The sequence below is a fragment of the Carassius auratus genome, unplaced genomic scaffold (genome assembly GCF_003368295.1).
Source record: "Carassius auratus strain Wakin unplaced genomic scaffold, ASM336829v1 scaf_tig00214667, whole genome shotgun sequence".
Classification (NCBI taxonomy): domain Eukaryota; kingdom Metazoa; phylum Chordata; class Actinopteri; order Cypriniformes; family Cyprinidae; genus Carassius; species Carassius auratus.
The window spans coordinates 76,980-100,682 of record NW_020527758.1 but is presented as its reverse complement, the minus strand read 5'-3'; the positions used below and the strand labels follow the sequence as shown (position 1 = coordinate 100,682).

General features: G+C 37.4%; 1 protein-coding gene across 1 annotated transcript in view; it reads right to left on the bottom strand.

Annotated features, from left to right (window-relative positions):
- Positions 1-23,703, bottom strand: part of LOC113092605 (NACHT, LRR and PYD domains-containing protein 12-like) — a 75,427-nt gene that overhangs the window by 35,079 nt on the left and 16,645 nt on the right. The window contains exons 7-10 of the mRNA XM_026258269.1: positions 5,628-5,804; positions 4,300-4,476; positions 4,020-4,196; positions 1,228-1,401 (exon numbers count right to left, since the gene is read on the bottom strand). Coding sequence (XP_026114054.1) covers positions 1,228-1,401; positions 4,020-4,196; positions 4,300-4,476; positions 5,628-5,804 — 705 coding nt within the window. The remainder of the gene's footprint in view (positions 1-1,227; positions 1,402-4,019; positions 4,197-4,299; positions 4,477-5,627; positions 5,805-23,703) is intronic.

Genomic DNA, 23,703 nt, shown 5'->3' with positions numbered 1-23,703 from the left:
GTATTGTCACTGTATACCCACCCGCATGCCCAGAGCGAGCTCCAGTTGCCCCTGTATACCCCTCTGTACGCCTAAAGCTAAGAGCCAGCATATTGCCCTTGTATACTTACCTGTACGTCCAAAGTAAAGACCCAGTTGTCCTTCTGCATACCTACCTGTACGCCCCGAGTGAAATACCAGTGTATCGCTGGCCCCGAGAGTGGATTTTAGATTCCCTTTTCCCTTCCCTTCACACCTTTTAGATAATTTAAATAAAGTTTATTTTAATTATACCCACTCTCTCTCGTGTGTCTGGTCATTGGGGTGTTCTTGGGACCTCCTCGAGCTGGAAACTAGGGAGGGGCGAGACTCATGACATCTGTGGTCCGCTCCGACCTGTGACACTTGCATATAGCCACAGGCTTAGTACCTGCCTACTTCCACTCAGTACTATGAATATACATCCCCTTCAGTAATCCGCTAGTGAGTGACGCCTCATGGTACCATCACAGAGAGGCTCAAAATCACTTTCCAGAACATTCTCGTTCACTACTCCTGGCTGGTGTAATGATCATCCCACCCCATCTGGAATGCAGAATCCCAAAATATTTTAAGCGATGGCTGATAATTCATCTCTTTCAATGCTACTTCACTTTATCCTTAATTAAAAATGTATTTATTCCCCCTCTTTCTAGCTTTTACTTATTTGAACAATGCCTAAAACTTGGTATTACGAGCACTTCATATATCTTTTTGCCTCTTTAAGAAGAATCACTTTATGTATTCCCCAATTGTAAATTGCTTTGGGTAAAAGCTTCTGCAAAATGCCTGCTTTGACAGTTGGGAGTGGCAGCAGCTTTCCCTCGAATGGGCGTGTTTTCAGCAGCACCAGCATTTGAGAGCAGAGAATATTCCTTATTTATCCAAGATCTTGATAACTTTTTTTGTTTACTTATATCATTTAAATTTGGCTGGCTGGTTAATAAAAAACATTTTCTGTGGTGTGACAAAATCAGAACACATTTTTAGGCTTTTCAATACTGACCAGATACAATACTGATTTTGGCGGGAACTCATTTTTTTCTCATTGCATTTATCGCATTTTGGAAACAAACTCTTATATAACTCTTATCTATATAAATGTATATGTATAATTTGGTTCTATTTAAAAAAAAAAAGAACACTCCTGTCTACACACACACACATACATTGAGGAAATTAAATAATAAAACATTGTGCTTGACATACTTCAGTTTGTCCAATGAGCAGTTTGAGTCCTCCAGTTTTCCAGAGAGAAGCTTGACTCCTGAATCTCCCGGGTGATTGTAGCTCAGATCAAGTTCTCTCAGGTGTGTAGGGTTTGAACTCAGAGCTGAAGACACAAAACCACAGCCTTCCTCTGTCACCATACAGCCAGACAATCTACAAATACAGAAATAGTCCATGTGGCATTTCTTAAATGCATTTATACTTATTTCAGCCATTAATTTTTACCATGTGGTCATGTCTGAAAGTTTACTTTGTTAAAAATAAACTTTTCCTTAATTAGAAATGCAATAATGTCAATATCAGTAAATTATATAAAAACAAAACAAAAAAAGATAAAACACCATGCAGAGTTGTGTCACTGTTGTTACTGTGGAACAAACAACACTTGTTAAGAAAATTATTTAGGCTTCCTATTTACATCTATTTGACATCACTTTCTACTGTCCTTTCAACTTGGTAGAATACATATTGTCATTATCATGTTGAAAAAATGCCCACCAATGCAATCAAATGAGGAGAAGTTGTGTGAATTTATGTCAGCATTGATCACAAAAAACATTTAGCACTCATGCATCCATATAAAAGAGCATTACTATCACCAAACTTAACTGTGGAAACCAGGTATTCTCACTGTACTCCTCCTCTAGCAGCACCTTTTAAGTCCAAAATGATAGATTTGAGACTTGAGTATGGATTCCCAGAGGTCTATATTTAGTAAATATGGGCCTATGGAAAAAGCTAAATGAGTTTATTGTGCTTTGGCTGCAGTAGGTAGTTTCAGTGAAAACAACAACCATGCATGTCACTTCTGCAGGCTGCATCTTACTCAGTGAGATACACAGAGCCTGCAAAAGCTATGAATAGACTGACTGAGATACTTGCTTGGTATTTCTTCTGCTCTTTTTATAGCAAAAAAAATCACTCATCACTAAATGAAAATGAAGTGCTTATTGTTTCAGGGGCCTTGTCACAAGTCCACTGTTTTTGAATGTCTGTTATCTTTGCTATATTTACTTGTCTTGGTTCAACATACTTATATTTTGCCTTATATATATTGCCTTAAACTTATACTAGAATAAATATTTTGTTTTATTCAGTAACTTCAGTGACGATCAGTGGCTACATTTACATGCACAATTTCTTTGTTCATTCTGATTGATGAATCTGAAAATAGTGCTTAGATGAATACTAAGGCTACATCCACATGAAATGGAGCTTACCCCAATCCGACCTTTTTTTATCTTGTATCAAGAAATATCAACTATGCACATTATCCTTGCGCGTGGTACTCAAACGAACATGGAACAATACATTTATTCATCTGTGTTAATATTCGTTTATGAAAAGACAATCGTTCAGTGTTTGTTCATGTTTTTGTTACTGTTACGTGATGTAGCGGTGACTGAAAACATGAAAACGCAAAGACAGCGTTTTCAGATTTATCCAGTCTGGGACCCGGTTTAAAAAAATATCGGTTTCACTCTTCCAAAATGCCAGATCCGTCTGGACTAAATGCCTATCCGATAAAAACTGTGACGCACAGAAATGCGTCTCCATGTGGAAAATAAAGTGATTGGGTTGATGTGCAAGTTTATATGTCACAAGCTTCAAATCTGAATTGATTTTTGTTTTTACATGTGCACACTGCCCACCTTGCCTGTGGATGAGAATCAGTAACAAAGACTGGTGGGAGGTTGTCCTGCTCCACATCACAGTTGGCAAGTTAAAGGATAGTTTTATAATGACAGGACACACATTTATACATTATTCAAATAGAAGATCCACTCATCTGTGCATCATACATCATTATGCTGTTTCTGCGTCATTGCACATGCACAGTCCTTTCAGTTTTGAGGTCCAATCCGATCAAGTGTTTACATGCAGTCTTAATCATATTAGAAAAGGAATAAACCACCCCCTTAAATCTCAATTGTGAGCTCAATTGGATCGATTAAGTTGTTTACATGAAGGCTTTTCAGTTTTATTGAGTAATCAATCCAATTACAAATGGATTATTTGGTTTCATGTAAATGTAGACAGTGAAGTCTTGCTGTATATCACGCTGCAGTTCTGAATGTTTCCTTGTTTCATGTCTCTTGGTTTTTGATTTCCTGCCTGTGCTGAATGCACTGTAATTGTTTAGTTGATTGCCTGTGTATGACCTTTTGCTTGTTTCTTAAATACCTACTTTGATTACCATTTAATACATAATGCATTTGGATTCTCAGCTTTCTCTGTACAGTCTATTACTCTTAACATGTCTTTTAAGTTAAAAGCAATGTTGAATTAGAATTTTCAGAGGGAATGTACTCATATATTTTATACTACAACAGACACTGAGCAGGACACATCCCTATCAATTATACAGCCAATTCAACCCCGAATAATTCAAATTCTTCCTGCTACTCTTCTGCAACCCATTACATACTTGGGTTTTTGTTTAGATGTCTAAAAAAAATCTAAAAGTTATTTTTTTTAATCTGGTCTGCCGCAGCGATTTAACAGCGCTTATCAAGAACAAATTAATTAAGATGAACAGTAAAAATCCATGTTTTAAGTGACCCAAACTCTCAGCACTTGCATGAGGTTGAGTTTGTGTGGAGCAGAACTGACTGTGAACCAATCCACTCATACACACTGAAAACACTGGATCAAGAGTTGCTTGCATGTAAAATAACATACTACTGTGCTGTGTATTTATATAAAATTACATCACAATTTGATAAACACACTGACTATTGTGTTAATATATTTGATTGAGAACCATTTACTTCAGAATCTCCAGCTGACAGTTTGGACTCTTCAGTCCATCAGAAAGAAGCTTTACTCCAGAATCCTTCAGGTCATTGGTACTCAGGTCGAGCTCTCTCAGGATGTTTGAGTTTGAGGATTGTAGAGCTGAAGACAAACTTCCACAAGACTGAGCAGTGAGATTACATCCACAAAGCCTGTGTAAAGGACAAAACAAATGTTAATAGTTAAATAACAAGCTTGACAAACTGATAAACACATTAAATATTGTGTTAATTTATTTGATTGAGAACCATTTACCTCAGAATCTCCAGCTTACAGTTTGGGCTCTTCAGTCCATCAGAAAGAAGCTTCACTCCAAAATCCTTCAGGTCATTGTTACTCAGGTCCAGCTCTCTCAGGATGTTTGAGTTTGAGGATTGTAGAGCTGAAGACAAACTTCCACAAGTATGAGCAGTGAGATTACATCCACATAGCCTGTGTAAAGAACAAAGCAAAGTGTAATAAATACAGTTACATCACAAGCTTAAAGGGATAGTTCATCCAAAAATCAAAATAATGTCATTAATAACCCACCCTCATGTCGTTCCAAACCAGTAAGACCTCGTTCACAAGTCAAGAACCGTTTCTATCAGATGTGTCCGATTCGAGAACCGAGGATCTGATGATACTGCGCATGTGTGATTCAGCGTGAAGCAGGCCGACACACAGAGCGTCTGAACTGAACTGATTCTTTTGGTGATTGATTCTGAACTGATTCTGTGCTAATGTTATGAGCCCAGGTAAACCGAAGGCTTGAATCAAGGGCAATCATCGCCAATGACGCCATTACGTCGAGCGCAAAAGAACCGGTGAATCGTTTTCTTCAACTGGTTTATTGAATCGAACTGTCCGAAAGAACTACTGGTGATCTGAAAACTGATGCAACTGGATCTTGACTTGTGAACGAGTCATTATCTGGCTCGGCTTGGTGTTCATCTTAAGTTATCTCTTCACAGTAGTTCAGTCAGTGTACAGTTTGAGTAAATTAATTACTCCGGGATATTGGTTTGTTTGAACTCAGAGGGAGTGTCAGCCACATTAAAAATGTTAACAGCTTAAGTCATTTGTGAATTAATGCGTATTGGAGATGCGAACCATTTAAAACGATTCAGTTCGATTTGGTGAACTTGTTCAAAAAGATCCAGTTAAATCTAATGATTAGTTCGTGAAACGGATATCACAAACTGCTTTGTTTTGAACTCTCTCACAACAGACACGGAAGAGAAGACAATGCTGAATAAAGTCATAGTTTTTGCTATTTTTGGACCAAAATGTATTTTTGATGCTTCAAAATATGCTAACTGACCCTCTGATATCACATGGACTACTTTGATGATGTTTTTCTTACCTTTCTGGACATGGAGAGTATACCGTAAACATAGTTTCACTGGAGGGACTGAGAGCTCTCGGACTAAATCTAAAATATCTTAAACTGTGTTCCCAAGATAACTGGAGGTTTTACTGGTTTGGAATGATATGAGGGTGAGTTATTAATGACATAATTTAGATTTTTGGGTAAACTATCCCTTAAACAAATTGATAAACAGTGAATAATGTGTAAATTTATTTGATTGAGAACCATTTACATCAGAATCTCCAGCTGACAGTTTGCACTCTTCAGTCCATCTGAAAGCAGCTTCACTCCAGAATCCTGCAGGTCATTGTTACTCAGGTCCAGCTCTCTCAGTATGTTTGATTTTGAGGACTGTAGAGCTAAAGACAAACTTCCACAAGATTGAGCAGTGAGATTACATCCACATAGCCTGTGTAAAGAACAAAGAAAACAGTAATAAATACAGTTACATCACAAGCTTAACAAATTGATAAACACAGTGAATATTGTGTGAATTTATTTGATTGAGAACAATTTACATCATTACATTACATCAAAAAAGTAAAAACCATAAGATTTTAAATATATGTTTCGGTAATTCAGTCCTTCATAAAACACCTGTCACAGCAAGGCCGAGAAGGGATAGTGGATCCAGTTCCAGCAAGTTTGTATGTTAAAACAAATGATTGTCCTAAGTGTGGTTCTACAATACACAAATGAAACTAATTAGAAACAGAAAGTACAAAATGTGCAATTTATGCTAACAGCTCAGGAAAAACGACAGCTCTGTAATGGTGATCATACTTGTCACAATTAACACAATATTTCACATAATAAATTAATCATGCATGTATTAGACAAAATTTAGCTTAGAAGTATATCAATGAAAACTGATGAGCAGTTAAAATCTATGACGCACATTAAAAATCCTCATGAGTCAAACTTCGATCAGAGATTATTAACGGGAATGCACCATCAGCCTTTGATCAAAAACACAAGTATTCTCCCTACAGTTCACAACATCAAATCACTGCAGGACGACATCTTATTTCCAATTAATTCACAACTTTTATATATAATTTAATATCATATAATATAATGCCAAGGTCCAGGGTTAGACAATTCCTGAATTTCAGTGACTCTGACTCCAATGAATACCTTTTATCTGCAATAATCAGAATGCAGCCAAATAGAACTATGGTCGAGTCAGACCGGTATAAAAGTTGATGGATGTCTACAGTCAGTTCTTTCTTCTAGACACCTCCTTGCTGTGCTCGTGTTAACGCAACACAGAGCTCCAAACAAGCAATGGAGATCTGTTTCTTTGGAGCAACTCTCAACCTTGCAGCCATAAAGGCTACCAGAACATTGCCCTGATCATTTTCAGAACTCAGGTACACAGGTACCAAACCGTAAGCTCTTTCAGAAGCGTCACAAAACACATAAACACTTTTGGCTTAAAAGGGTACTACAGGCTGAAGCTGTAACATCTTTGCAAATAGATCAGTAACAAGTGTGGGAAGTAGCTGAGGCTGAGCCTTTTCGATCCTCCTGCCCTGCGTAACGGTAAGATTGGACTTAGCCTGGAAGCATGCTAACAAGGTGACGCAGAGGATGCCCCCTTTAGAAGAGAAGCTGGCTAGCAATATCTCTCTATGGGAAGACACCATCTCTTAAATATCACTCTTTGCCATCTAAGCCCCTTCAGGATACATCTCGCTTAAATGGCAGGGCATATGCAGCAGCAGATTAGGTTGTGGCTTCATTGCCCACAATGGTGGTGTTTCAGGAGTATCAGGCTGATTTCCTGAAAGACCTGGATAAAGGCAAGGGCCTTTCCCCGATCAGGTAGCTGAGTTGTGTCGCACCACAGATCTCTCTCTCTGTGATACCAAGCAGGCCGCCTCCACTATGGGGAGGTCTAAGGGATGTGATCCAGACAAGGCATCAGCATTTTTGTCAGAATCAGAGTGATACTTGAGTATCTACTCATTCCTTTTAGGGGTTTTTACATCTGCCCTTGTTTTCCCTTTCCTAATTCCCCTATGAACAAAAGCTCTCCACCTGTTGGAGGTTAGGTGGGAACTTCCTGCATGCCAGTCTCCTATTCTGGACCTATGATGTTTTGGTTGGTTCTATGGTTTCATAGTGACCACCTTACTGATAGTCTGGTCTAAAGGGAGTCGCCCCTTGAGCGGGCTGCAGCGCAGGAACCAGGGTGGGTGAATATCAATCTTCTTGTATAATGCTGTCTCAGACCTTGCTCCCCTCACCTTAGAGGGTTGTATTTGAGCTTGCCTCTCCCATTCGGTTCAGCACTTCTCCGATGCCTAGGAAGCTTTAAGTACACATGCTCAGTCAGCTCTGTGTGCTTTCTGAAATCCACATGCTGTTTAGTGTGGATGTTTATTTCTTTAAATAGCATGCTTACTTTTTTATTTCAAATGTGAGGAAGGATAACAGTGCAAAAGAACCTGTTGCAAAGCGAGCCAATGCAAATAAGTAGCCCACTCAGGAACCTGGAACACAGCTAAGACCAAGTGAGGGTCACACTCCTGTGAGTATTTTTAAAATGCAAAATAAACAATATATACTTTGTAAATGCCAGGTATGTGATGTTCATTATGTATTTCAACGTGACACAATACCAGTCTAAAACTTTTGAACAGTAAGATTTTTTTTTATTTAATATATTTTAAAATGTAATTTGTTCATTTAATCAAAGCTATATTTAGCACAATAACTCCAGTCCAAGTATAACATCATCTTGATTACATGCTCACAGAAAACAATAGATTGATTTAGATTTTAAGACACTTTTTGAGTAGGAAACATATATGCGAGAAGGTGTCAACTATCATGCATAATGCTGTGATTCACACCTGAAGAGACAAAGGCCCACATAATGAGCAACAAGAGTAACAATGAGTAACAAGAAAGCATCTGACAACAAAATAAATTTGTTATGTATTTTTTAAATTTATTTAAAATATATTTTGCTAGCATACAAAATTACTTATTCACTTGCGATTAAACAAGTTTATAAGGAACAATCAAAGTTGACTTTTTAGCATCATTACTCCAGTCACGTGATCCTTCAGAAATCATTAAAATATTTTGATTTGCTGATTTGAAAAGTATTATTAGGGGTCAAGCACAAGTTGCTTAGGAACCTATTGTATCTGCTAGGATTCCTATTATTATAATTATTCTTCCGCCACAAGTCTATGGCAGCCCATAGAACTGCTTGCGGGAAAGTTGTGAAATTTGGCACACTGATAGAGGATAGTCCCAACATTAAAGGGTTAGTTCACCTAAATAGCACAATTATGTCACTAATAACTTACCCTCATGTTGTTCCAAACCCGTAAGAGCTCCGTTAAACTTTGGAACAAATTGTAAGATATTTTTGAATTAGTCTGAGAGCTCTCAGTCCCTCCATTGAAACTGTGTGAACGGTATACTATCCATGTCCAGAAAGGTAAGAAAAACATCATCAAAGTAGTCCATGTGACTCATCAGAGGGTCAGTTAGAAAATTTTGAAGCATCGGAAATACATTTTGGTCCAAAAATAGCAAAAATGATGACTTTATTCAGCATTGTCTTTCCCTCCGTGTCTGTTGTGAGAGAGAGTTCAAAACAAAGCAGTTTGTGATATCCAGTTGGCGAATGAATCATTCGATGTTACCGGATCTTTTTGAACCAGTTAACCAAATTGAACTGAATCATTTTAAATGGTTTGCATCTCCAATACACACTAATCCACAAATGACTTAAGCTGTTAACTTTTTTAATGTGGCTGACACTCCCTCTGAGTTCAAACAAACCAATTTCCCCCTGAGTAATTCATGTACTCAAACTGTACACAGACTGAACTGCTGTGAAGAGAGAACTGAAGATGAACACAGAGCCGAGCCAGATAATAAAAAATAGACTGACTCGTTCACGAGTCAAGAACCAGTTGCATCGGTTTTCGAATCACCAGTACTTCTTTCGGAAAGTTCAATTTAATAAACCGGTTGAAGAAAACGGTTCAACGGTTCTTTTGCACTCGATGCAATGCCGTCATTGGCGATGATTGCCCCTGATTCAAGCTTTCGGTTTACCTGCGCTCATAACACTAACAAAGGATCAGTTCAGAATCAATTACCAAAAGAATCAGATCGGTTCAGATGCCCTGTGTGTCAGTCTGCTTCACGCTGAATCACACATGCGCAGTATTATCAGCTCCTCGGTTCTCGAATCGGACAAGTGTCCTGTTCCCTACTCAGGGAACCATGGTTACATTCGTAACCTGAGACGTTTACTCTGACACCTTGATGTTGCCTCTACTCTGTATATCTGTGCTGGCATTAACATGATGTTAACATCAATATGCCTTCTCCCACATCTTTTGCACTTTGCTTTCAATGTGCAGTTGGATAATGAATGCCCTCGTCCACAGCGCCAACATCTGTTGCCTGTCTTAATCCAACTTTCAATCTGCTCTGTTATTAGTTAAGAATTTGAAGTTGGAGCACTGATACACGTAGTGCTGAACTGTGTCACAGAACGGACAATACTTCTTAGGCTTCTCCTGTAGTCTGTCTGAGCCTGCTTGTACAGCCTTCAGATTCTCTACTGCTCCTACTTTCTGCACTCCACCATGAAGAACAGTAGTCTACTTTTGGGGCTCAAAGCCAGTTCACTTGTCTTTGCGAGCACTGGATTTCTCATGTTCAGGATGGCTGCCATTAAGGGTTTTGCTATATACTTGTATTGACGATAACCATGATATTCAAATCAAAAATTATCGATATAGTGTTCATTTAGTGTGAAGATATACCGGTATTAGCGCAACATTTAAAATGAACAGTTCTCTTGTGATAACACCACATGTAAATACTCCATTGCCAGTGCCTGGTTGATCTCCCAGGTGGCAGTATTGTGCCTTACAACTACTCTGAGGAGAGCTGTGTTCATCAGAGTAAGTTGCCATTATTTTACAAGGCATTGAATGGGAAATGTTATATTAACCTGTTAATGTCACAGTTGGTAAACCGTGATCTCGGGGTGTTTGCACTTTGTGGTGATATCTGTGTGTTTCGAGTCTGCACTGATTAGCTTGTGGGTGTTTCCGTTAATTGTCATCAGCAACAGCTACCACTCATTACTCATCCACTATTTATTGGCTTGTCTCACGTCTTGTGTTTGTGAGATCGTTGTTTCATGTTTGATGTGGTTTCCCTTTTGGTTGGTTTAAGTGGTTTTCTGCGTTGGATGTCTGTGTTTTCCCCAGAACCTCATCCACTCTCCGCATGTTCACTCAGCCACGGACACTTACCTTTGGCTCTATTCCCCGCAGTTCCTGTGCCATCCTCTCCTGCTGCCTACTCACCGTCATCATCCAGACAACTCACCTTCTCTCCGCCATCATCCGGATTCTTCACCTCCTCACCACTACCACCACGGAGTGTCATCTTCTCAGCCTCTTTGTTTATTTGTCTTTTGTATTCCTCTCAGCTCCTTAAAACTGTTAACTCGCATCTGCTTCCAGACTTTCCTCAATCCTCCGTCACAGTTAACAACACTTTTCTATTTTTATATAATTAAGTAAAGGATAATTATTTTATGTTCTGCATTTTCTTTACTTGTCTTATTTTTGTATTTGCCTGTGCATAGTGACACCTTGATTTCCTTGTTCAAATCTATTAACAGTTACACAATTAAAACTGTTCTTGAAAAACTGAGCGACCCCATTGCTACATTAAACTCCATAATATTTTAAGTTGGTCACAGTGCCATGGACTTGATGCCTGCAGTCTGCAGTCATTCTACAAAAAGTTTACTTAACTTTAGTTAATTACATTAGTTACTACACCCTGTGTAAGGTGAATGCACAGAAGCAGCACTCCGGTCCGGGTATCGTTCGTTCATTTGTTTTTGCTTTCACATATAAAAACGAGAAAACAGCTCATATTTCTTTTTTTTTTAGGGAAACGAAAAAACGAAATTATGACTTGATTTTTGGTTTACCCGTTCTTGCACAGAAATCAGAAATACCACTTGATATTCCGATTTTTCCCCTGTGGGTGGTGCTAAATCTGATTGGCAGGAAATGCATTCATTATTTTTCAAATTAAGAGTTTACTCACACTGTATATATATATATATATATATATATATATATATATATATATATATATATATATATGCATGCTATTTGTTAACTGACTGAAAAAATCTATTGAAATAGCCTAAATGTAAACATGTTCACGCATTGACAGTTGTCAGACAAAAGTCACTCTGTTTTTGTTGGAGAGAGGAAGACCCATCACATCGCTTAACCCTGTTGTGTTCAATGTCATGTTAAACAATTTTTTGTTCCCCGTTCCATTAATAGCCTACTCTTCATAAAAAAAAAAAAAACAATTTTTTCTTTGTTTTCTGATGTTTTTATTAACTTAAATTCTTATGAATGATATAATTTTTGTTATGTCTATTTGTTATTTATGACTTGTAGCTATGCCTCATTATTGATATCCAAAACATAATTGCTGGATTATTTTGACTACAATAAATAAGCAGATGCAACATGCACAGCTGTTTATCAAAGACTACTTTGGGTAGTTACCAAGGACATTTGTTTAGAAACCATTTAAAAATGTAAAAATACATTTAAATAAAGTAACACCTGTTTGGGTCAAAATAAACCCAAAGATAAAATCTGTCACTTTGGAAAAAGGGAGAGATTTTGAGAAAATCGCCCGCATTGTTTTTCCCTAATAAATGCGAACACGAAAAAGAAAAGAAAATTTATATTTTATGTTCTGTGATGAGCCGACCCTTCTTCATCCGGGGGGTAGTATTAGCCTACTTTCGGTTTGCGCAGTGTAATTCACTGAATTTGCCTACTAAAAAATATTTCATGTCATGTCACGTTTGTCACACACATAGCATGTGTATTTACCTCATATTAAATATAAAACGCATGTGTAGACTTATGTTTTTCTAATGTTTGGACACCTTTATTAGGCTAGGCTATATAAATAGGGGTTTGAATATATTGGTAGGCTATTAAATGCATTGAAATGTCACGTCCATAATGCTGGAATTGTACCAATTATAATACCAATTTTTTCATCCTCAACTAGTTTTGTGGTGTATTTACTAACTTCAAATAATACTAATAGCATGTGGTAGCATTGGATGGACGGGAAGAGCTCTGGAAGTTGGAAGGGGTGTGTCGCGATTCTGCCTTCTCACATCGCACAGCACAGGTTCGTGTGATTTCGGTTTCATATGGCATATCGCTTCTGCATATAATTAGGAAAGTGAGGACTGCGTTTATAACGTGATCTAACATAGTATTTGACGGTGCCCAGGGGCCCCTTAGATGTCCTGTGCCACTGGGCAAGTGACCAGCCCTAATGGTTAACCAGGTGTTGAAGCTGCAGGTGGAGGGCGACCTGCGCTTGTTCATCACTAAAGCCCCGCATCCTCCGTCTGTGTGCAGCGAAGACGCAGACTCACTGCTCCCATTAAGGTAGAGAATAACATTAACATGTTCTCCGTTCAGTTTTGTGAAGGGTTTGTGATGGATATAAGTTACATTTTCTTTTTGTTAGTTTTTTTTCTTCAGAAACACGCACAAATAAGCATTGACCTACATACAAATTAACCATCAACCATATTATTGCTTTTTAGGTTACACTTTATTTCGATAGTCCACTTTAGACATTTTACTGACTATAAGTAACTTTGTAACTACATGTCAACTACATATCAACTAAATCTCAGAAATTTGCAACTACATGTCTACTAACTTTCAGAGTAGACTGTTAGGGTAGGTTTAGGGTTAGTGTTAGGGGTAGGGTTAGGCTTAGTATAAGTTGACAATAAGTTGACAAAGAAAGTGTTAGAAGATATTAAGCAGACAGTCTACTAATACTCTACTAACTGCTAGTTGACATGTAGTTGCAAAGTTACTTACTGCTAGTAAAATGTCTAAAGTGGACTATCAAAATAAAGTGTTACCGATTTTTATTAAAACAAGAGACTTGTATTCAAAATAAACTTTTTCAAACCCTTTATGGTTGCAACTATTTATTTTTAACACAGTGTTCTTGATGTTGTTGTTGTTATTATAATTTTTAATTATATTAATATCATGTCTTTCATTCAAACGGGGAGGCCCAGGTGACCTGATGTTCTCTGAAGGGAGGCTCACTGTGTTTCCATTTGAAAACCCCTGCGGTAGGATATTCTGAACAGAGATGCATTACCGGAAACCACAGACAGGCAGCGATATAGGTTAGCCTGTTTTACTTTCCCTGAAGAGAAAATTTATTAATCTTCCGCAACTGGGTCATTAAAAAAATTGACACTTATATTGTTTTCAGGGGCAACAGACAGGTCTCTCTAAAAAATTGAGTGAAAAAAAATTAATATGTAGGCCTATGTGGCAGCAATGCGTCACCGTAGAAATGCAATAAAATTTGTAACTATATTTAAGAAATATTGTGAATGAAATGCAATAAAATTAGAAGACTAATTATATTTTAGTTATAGGCCTATTATGAATATAAATTGCCCATAGGCTACATAAACTTTTTCTTTTAAATAAAAAAACAGTGGAGTCATCTATGAGCCTTAAGGGCTGTATATGCGAAATGAAACCAAAATCACTGTGCCACGAACCTGTGTCGCGGTGTGAGAAGGCAGAATAAAAAGTCGTTTTATTAAAGGCTCCAATCTACCACATCTTTAAATTACTATTGGGCAGTTCCAGCGTTATGGACGTGACATTTGCAGTCAAAACTTGAAATGATCAGAAAAAGGGTTTAATACTAATATATTGAAATGTCTATATCCATATAGTCCCTTAATAAAGCAGTCCAGACGTTAGAAAAATATCACGTTTTATATTTAATATGAGGGAAATAGCCTACACTTGCGAACATGACACAAAAAACTTAAGGTGGTAAAAATAGGCTATGTTTTAGTAATTCTATGAATTACACTGCGCAAACCAAAATATACTCACCGGATGAAGAAGGGTTGACTCTCCACAGAACATAATATAGTCTATTAATTTTCGCATTGATGAGGAAGAAACAATGTTAAAGACGTGAGCATTGTGAAAGCGGCACTAAAATAGGCTACTGCTTTAAAACTTTCACAGAGACCTCAAATAGTCATTTAAAACACCAAATATTAAGGATTGGCATATCAAGCAAAATAATATTCGATGATTGATCGAAAATCATATCTCTCTCCCCCACATGCTCACCGGAAAGACGCTCAGACATTAAATTTTTCTGTAGCTAATAGGCCTTTATGTTGTAGCCTAGTCATTAAAAACAATTTAGTTTCATATTGTGTACTTTTTCGTTCATTCATTAGGCCTATTCTATTTCGGAATGAAAGATGAAATTTAAATAAGGGTGCAGCCTTTCAGCCTACTTTGTTATGATTTTAGTATCATAATGATTAATAAATGCACGCACAATTATCCGTGAACTTGATTTGAACAAATGCCTTTCAACTTGTGTGGGCAAAATTCAGAATTAAATGAATGTGCAGCAATTTGTACAAATAGGCCTACTATACTGTTGTAGTCATTAAATAGGCTAAGCACATTTAGTTTCATATTTGTTAAAATATTATCATGTTGTTATTATTATAATTTTTTAATTTATCTTGATTTATGAAAAGTGAACAGCACGATTGCAATATATTGAGACATGGCGCGGGTCAGACATGATTTTGACCACTTCATTAAGTTTAGTTTTGTAGAAAGCCTTTCTTTAAAGTGAGTTTCGTTTTGTATAAATTGTATCTTAATTTTAATAAATTTTTCATCAACCAATTTCCTGGATTTAATGAATAAGGAGCAAATATAACAGACATGGAGGCGCCCGTGCGGTCTCACTGAACGTGAACTGGAGCGCATCTCATCCTTAACCAAAATGCAGTGTATGCCTCACACAGACTTGAGAAATACATCAAATACACAAAGCTTGAAATGTCTTTAAACTAAATATTTCAAATGAAAAGAAAAAGGCTACTCTCTGAACATAGCATTACGTATGTAATCCATTATGTGCATTTCTCTCTATAGGCGCATTCACTACGGAGATGGTGTTGGTCAACTTCATCTTTGCCCGAGTCGACACTGTCAGAAAACACTAGTTATTAATAAAAATCAAGGCACACGTCACCAGATTAACAAATGCACGCATGCATATTATGTCGAAATAACAAGATATTATGTTGAAATAACGTGATTAATACATCTTTTAGAATATTTGATTGAATGCTGAATGTTGCGCTTGTTCAGTTTAATAAAATAAAATTAAAACTTTAATTGTGATCATTAAAATAATTGAATACTAAATATATAGTGTTTTGCTCATATATATATATATATATATATATATATATATATATATATTTGCATTCGTTCCAAACTGCTGTAGCCAAGGTGACATCTAGTGTAATATATATTATATGACTTAGCATGAGGGTGTAATTTACTTCACAGTAAAGATAGGATCAGTCAAATGAAATACAATAAACGTACAAATAAATATTACAAATTAAAAAACGATCGGAAATGTTGCCCAATTTTCTAATACTATTATTTGATGACAACAAATCAAAATATTTTTAAGGATGGCCTGAGCATGAGCCTATATCGGGAAGATATAAAGGGGATAGCAAAATATATTGGCAAGGGAAGGCAAAAGAAACCTATATAGCGAGGAATGCACTAAGAAGGGCCTTCTCTCCATTCTGCCTTTTGTCTGATAACCGTGTTTACATTTAGGCTATTTCAATAGATTTTTTCAGTCAGTTTAGCCAAATAATTGGGTAACAAATATCATGCATATAGACTATTAATTTGGTATTTATTTATTTTATAGACTATTAATTGTAGAGGCTAAAAAATACAGTGTGGGTAAACTCTTAATTTGAAAAATAATGAATGCATTTCCTGCCAATCAGATTTAGCACCACCCACAGGGGAAAATCTGAATATCTAGTGGTATTTCTGATTTCCGTGCAAGAACGGGTACACCAAAAATCAAGTCATAATTTCGTTTTTTAGTTTTCCTAAAAAAAACTATAAAACAGAAATATGAGCCGTTTTCTTGTTTTTTATATGTGAAAGCAAAAACAAATGAACGAACGATACCCGGACCCACTCCACTGCCTCAGTCCTTAACGGCTTCCATCCTGTCGCACTCGACCCCATCATTGCCAAGTGCTTTGAGAGGCTGGTTGCATCCCATTTAAAATCCTGTCTCCCTGCTACTGTCACGGTCATCAGCTGGAGTGCCCATGAACTCCAATAGAGGGCACTCCACTCAGGACTCATTTTGGCTCATTTTGGCATTTTGGCTCCATTCCCATTTCCAACTCCCATTCCCAGAATCCCATGCTTAGGGCTAATCACCACCAGGTGTTCCCTATTACTACTCCCCTATTTATACTGTGTTTGGACTCTCAATGATTGCAAAGTCTTGTTTAGTTCTGTCTGGCATTTCTGAGCATTTTTCCTGTGTTTGTTCCTTCCCCTTCTGATCTCTGCTTGTTACTTTTTCTGATTTTGGATATCCCCTAACATACCTGAAGCTGTTTTCTGATCTCTGCCTGTTTGACCATTATCGATTATAACGTGTCTGACTCCTTGATACAGCTACACTAGACCCATTCCAATTTGCCTATCGCCGCAATAGGTCAACAGAGGACACCATCTCTATGGTACTTCACTTTACCCTCACCCACCTGGAAAGTCAAAATACACTTCTGAGAATGCAGTTTATTGATTTCAGTTCTGGATTTAATACTGTAATCCCCACCAAGCTGATCTCCAATCTCAGCCATCTTGGAATCAACACATCCATCTGCAACTGGATTGTAGATTTTCTGACTAACAGACCTCAGCCTGTTAATTTAGATAACCTCTCCTCCTCCATCATCACCATGTACACCAGTGTTACACAGGGCTGCATACTGAGCACTCTTCTGCACTCCCTATTCACACATGACTGCGTCCCCGTTTATGGCTCCGCCACCATAATCAAATTAGCAGATTAGCAGGCGTTTGCAAAGTGAATTTGCAGCTTTTGACCGCTGAGTGGCGCTTTAACCACAAGTTATCAAACAAGCACATCAAAGCACATTTTTGCAAATAGATGCAGTTTTGCCTTGCTGATGTGTTACATTTGACGGCTGCAGTCAGTGAAAATGAAAGAAAAACGCTGTAGTTAAAATATTTAATATTTATTCACAGATTAAAGTTTGGTACTTATGAAGTTATGTGCATTTCTTAGAACAAATTCAAGCAGGATAAATGTCAAGCCTCTGCCGGAGCCTGTGCTTATATTTTCTCTAAGCTACATGGCATTAAAACATATTTTAGATTTGACACATTTAATAGGTATGCAGTATTATTTATATTATATGAATTATGTGTTATAATATTCAAATGATATTGTGGTTTACTTTGCATCGGAGCATTAAAAGTGATAGCCTATTTTAGTGAGCTAGGCTACATGGATAAATATGCAGAATATTAATATTTTCATATATTAGGCCTATATTTTAATTTATATGAAACAATTCCTTTAATAAAACAACATGCATTTTTGTTAGGCCTAATTAGCCTAAAACAAGAAACAAATAAATTAAACCTGCAAGTTTTAGCTAAATCTTTGAAACTCAATAGAATGGACAGATTAATAAAACATCCTCACGATTAAACGTCTCAGGTTACGGATGTAACCATGGTTTGCTGAGTAGGGAACAAAACACTGCGTCCTCTAGGGGCTGCTATGGGGAACACCTCATCGCATACATTTACAAAACACTAACTTGTTGGCCGGCTACAGCCTCTGAGGTAACACGTCATTCACTTCTTCGTCTGAAGCTTGCATCCAAAGCATGGCAGGGAGCTGTGTCTCATTCCCTAGTCAGGGAACCATGGTTACATTCTGCATCCTGTAGGGGCCGCTATGGTGAACAGTAAACCCACGCTGCCATGCTGAGAGGAGTGCAGCACTAAGTACCAACTCCACCATTTCCACGGGAGTTGCCCCTGGGACATTTAGAATTTACCCAACTTAATTGTTAGGGCCTCGGCCCAGGGTAGAGCTGAAGGCTTGGAATCAGGAAAGATTCCTTTAAAGGGTTAAGGCTAAGAACAGGCTTTCTTGACTTCAAAACTCATTAACAACTCTAAAACGAGTCAGATAGGGAGCTTTAATTGAACGCGTTAATTTGAGCTTATAAATACATAATCCTTGGCAGTGTTCAGCTCATATGAATCAGTGTTAATTTCGTTGACTAAATATTTTCGTCATTCCTTTGTCACGAATATATTTTTGCGGACGAAAACGAAAACTAAAAAAGAAGTCACTGATGGAGACAAAAACTATGACTAAATTGATTGACATTATCTTCAACGAATAAAGGACGAGACGAAAATAGACTGTAAGGAAAATCAAATCAGCAGACGGGAGAGATTCGAGGAATGAACAAAAGAACCGGCAAAACGGAACAGACTGCATGAGAGAAGAGAACCAATCAGAGCCTGACTTATTGAGACGTGAAACGAAAGTATTCCGTTTTTGACTGAGCTCCCGGGAAGAGGTGATGTCTAAAAGATTGACAAAATGTCCACAGCTCACTTCACGTTTGACGATGAACAAAACAAAACTAAGTGTAAAGCATGCAGAGCGATCATTCGTAGCATACATACTAATACTAATATTTAGTATATTTTATAATGTTCTACTTGTTGACAATATCACAAATATTTCTAGATTTTTCATGTGAAACGTGAATGTTCACATCCTATCATTATACATACTAATCTAGCAATAGTGTAGTATTTGAAACATACAATATTGCTAGACAAATGAATACCTTATAAAATCTTGTTACTTTTTTTATCCACCTAGCTGCCAACTTAAACTTAATTAAAAATGTTTGCACTTTTTGTTCAGCTCAGCTGTAAGCTTTAAGGACCTGGACCTAACTTTATAGTTATTGTCATTGTTTACAATATCATGACAGTGTTTGTTGCTGCATAAAAGCTTTTGTATTTAAATAAAGACACAGTTGTGTTGAAATAAAGTTGAATTTGTTTTTTATATATTTTGGTTAAGTTTGTTTCCTATACCAGCGGTAAAAAATTGTCTAGTAAATCTGTTATTGATTTTAGTCTTAGTTTTGTTGACTAAAATACCAAGGAATTTTAGTAGACTAAAATACCAAGCAATTTTAGTCGACTAAAATAAGACTAAAATTAAAACAAATCAGATGACTAAAACTTGACTGAAACTAAAAAGAATTATAGTCAAAAGACTAAGACAAAAACTAAATTAAAATTTCGTGTCAAAATTAACACTGATATGAATGCGCAGGACACATTTGCTGTAAGAGTGCAGACTCAAATACCGGAAGCATTCACTCAGATGAAAGCGCAAAAACAGCACAAAATGAATAAAACATATCGCTGCAGCTTGAGACATACTGCTTTAAAAGTAACTTTTCAAAAACAGGCCGCATTAAAAACGTGAAGCTTAGCTCCAGTCAAGGTCGCGACAAAAATATACAGTCTATGATGCATGCTTATGATTATTAGAGTAATCTACAGGAAGCACAAGGTGACAATAGTGGGAGTTTAGCAGCGCGTCATGTATTCATTCAAATAACAGGTATTAAAAATTAAGATTTTCTTAAGAATATATTTGAGAACTTATTAAGAATTTTTCAAGAATTGCACTTAAGAACATTCTTACGAACTTTTTGGAATTTATCTTAAGACATTTATTAATGTATTTTGGAAGATTTTCGTCAATCCGGCCCCAGGTCTCTTAGCAGATCAGCCTGATATGCTTGAAGCACCACCATTGTGTGTAACAAAGCCACAGCCTGACCTGCTGCTGCATATGCCTTGCCATCTTGCCATCCGGCTTTCTGCAATGGTTTCATCTTCACTTCCTTCCCCTAAACCGTTTTCATCTATGGATACTAACAGTGCTACTGATACTTTCTGCTCCACTCTTACATCTTGTTTATACACTGTTTGACCTTTATCTTCCAGGCCAGCCCGTAACACCCCTTCTGCCCCTAGGTTATCTGATGTTCTACGCGAACACCGTTCTAAGCTTAGAGCTTCTGAAGGGGTGTGGCGCAAATACAGAAATACTACTGACCTTAATATGTATCAGTCACTCATATCTTCTTTCTCTGCTAATGTCTCCACTGCTAAAATGACTTACTACCATAACAAAATTAACAATTCGTCTAACTCTCGCATCCTTTTTAAAACATTTTCCTCACTTCTTTGTCCTCCTCCTCCCCCTCCTGCTTCATCTCTAATAGCTGACAACTTTGCAACGTTTTTCATTAATAAAATTAAACACATTAGTGCACAATTTTCCACACCACAATCAGTCAAGCTCATATCACCAGCAAACTTACACTCATTTACATCCTTCTCTTCTCTCTCTGAGGCAGAAATTTCAAAACTCATCCTTTCTAATCACCCTACAACTTGCCTGCTTGATTCTATTCCATCTCATCTCCTTCAAGCCATTTCTCCTGCAGTTGTACCTGCACTCATTACATCATCAACACATCCCTCCACACTGGTGTTTGTCCCTCATCATTTAGACAGGCACGTATAACTCCACAACTTAAGAAACCCAACCTCAATCCATCTCTTTTAGAGAACTACAGACCAGTTTCCCTTCTTCCTTTCATTGCAAAAACACTTGAATGAGCTGTGTTCAACCAAGTCTCTACATTTCTCACAAACAACCTCCTTGACAGCAACCAATCTGGCTTCAGAAGTGGACATTCAACTGAGACGGCCTTGCTCTCAGTTGTTGAAGCTCTAAGACTGGCAAGAGCAGAATCCAAATCTTCAGTACTTATCCTGCTTGATCTGTCCGCTGCTTTTGACACGGTTAACCACCAGATCCTCCTATCAACGCTACTGGCAAAAGGCATCTCAGTAACCACACTTTAATGGTTTGAGTCTTACCTATCAGATAGGTCTTTTAAAGTATCTTGGAGAGGTGAGGTGTCCAAGTCATAACATCTAACTACTGGGGTGCCTCAGGGTTCAGTTCCTGGACCACTTCTCTTCTCTGTCTACATGGCATCATTAGGTTCTGTCATTCAGAAACATGGCTTTTCATACCACTGCTATGCTGATGACACTCAACTCTACCTCTCATACCATCCTGATGATCCAACGGTTGCTATTCACATCTCAGCTTTTCTAACAGACATTTCTTCCTGGATAATGGACCATCACCTTCAACTCAACCTTGCCAAGACAGAACTGCTTGTGATTCCAGTAAACCCATCGTTCCATCAAATTAGGCACATCAACTATAACTCCTTCAAAAACAGCTAGAAGCCTTGTAGTTATGATGGATGATCAGCTGACTTTCTCAGACCACATTGCTAAAACTGTCCGATCCTGGAGATTTGCTTTATTCAACATCAAGAAGATCAAGCCCTTTCTTTCGGAACATGCTGCACAACTCCTTGTTCAAACTCCTGTTCTGTCCAGGCTGGACTATTGCAATGCCCTCTTGGCAGGTCTTCCTGCCAATTCTATCAAACCTTTACAATTAATTCAGAACGCGTCAGCAAGATTTATATTTAATGAGCCAAAAAGAATACACGTCACACCTCTGTTTATCCATTTGCACTGGCTTCCAATACCTGCTCGCATAAAATTCAAGGCATTGATGTATGCCTACAAAACTACCACTGGTTCTGCACCCATTCACCTAAATTTGTTACTTCAGACTTATGTGCCCTCTAGAAGCTTGCGTTCTGCAAGTGGACATCGCTTGATTGTGCCATCCCAAAGAAGCACAAAGTCACTTTTACGGACCTTTAAATTAAATGTTCCCTCCTGATGGAATGACCTCCCCAACTCAATCCGAGCAGCTGAGTCCTTAGCCATCTTCAAGAATCGGCTTAAAACACATCTATTCCATCTTTATTTGACCCCTCTAACTTTAACACTCACTATTCTAATTATATTCTTTAAAAAAATCTAACTACCTTTCTAATCTTTTTGTATTCTATTTTCTTTTCATTTATTATGCAACTGTATGTGTGTCTGAAAGCTTATCTTTTTCACGTTCTTACGCCTTACCGCTTGTCGATTTAAACATTAAAGCATCCAAAAACAAGACGCGGAAAAGCTGAACGGAGTAGCTGAATGGAGCGCTGTGGTTGGTGCGGAGAGAGAGAGAGAGACGCATATCACGGACAGCGACACTGAACCGAGCTCTCTTCTGCAAAGAGAAAGGCGTCTCAAAACACTTGAACATCGAATTTGCTTATTTTTGCTCTTGTGCCGACAAATAAATACAAAATGTCAATATCCCCCTTGGAAATTATGCTCAAAAAAACTGTCAGTTATTTCTAAAGTGAAAGTAAACAGTTGAGGAAGAAAATGGGATGTGTATTATATTGGATGCGTTCATCGTCTCTTAAAGGGACCGCGCCTAATTTAGCTGCTGGCTGCTGTAATGTTAATCCAAGAACATGAAAGAAAATAGTTGTTGTAGTTTTAACAGTCAACCCAAAAATTATTCAGACACCAGATATAATTTTTGATATATATATAGCAAAACTGTAATAATGTGAGAAATGTTGAAGGTGTCTGAATAAATGTAGGTTTGATTGTATATTTCATTTTTACATTGAAGACTATCCAGTGCTATTTTACATTTAATTATTTGGTTTCTGTACCTTGACACCTACAAACTTGAAAAAAACGTAAACATTAGTGTGAAACAGGCGTAAGGTTGTTTGCACCTTGTGCAATGTGGAATTACTTTTTCAAGCACTTTGTGATGCATTTTGGAAACAGGAGATGAGCCCCTTTTCTACTGCACCACCTAGCTTGAAAAACCCCTTCTCCATGACTTACTGTTTGTCAATTTTATTTGGGTAACACGCATACCCTGAATGCCTTCGGCAGAATTCGAATGAGCCATTTTAATCTAGATTAATCTAGATTAAAAAAATTAATCTATGCCAACCTCTAATATATATATATATATATATATATATATATATATATATATATATATATATATACTGTTTAATAACAATAGCATGCATAAGATCCTTTGTGTAAAGGTTTTCTTCTAATTTTTGATATGTAGACTGTAGCCTAAGACTATCCTACTATCCTTGTCTCATGGCAAAAAAAAAAAAAAAACATTGTGGCACCTCGTTGTGTGGTTGACTACAACAAATAGATGGGAGGATGTAGACCTTACCGGCCAGCTCCTCC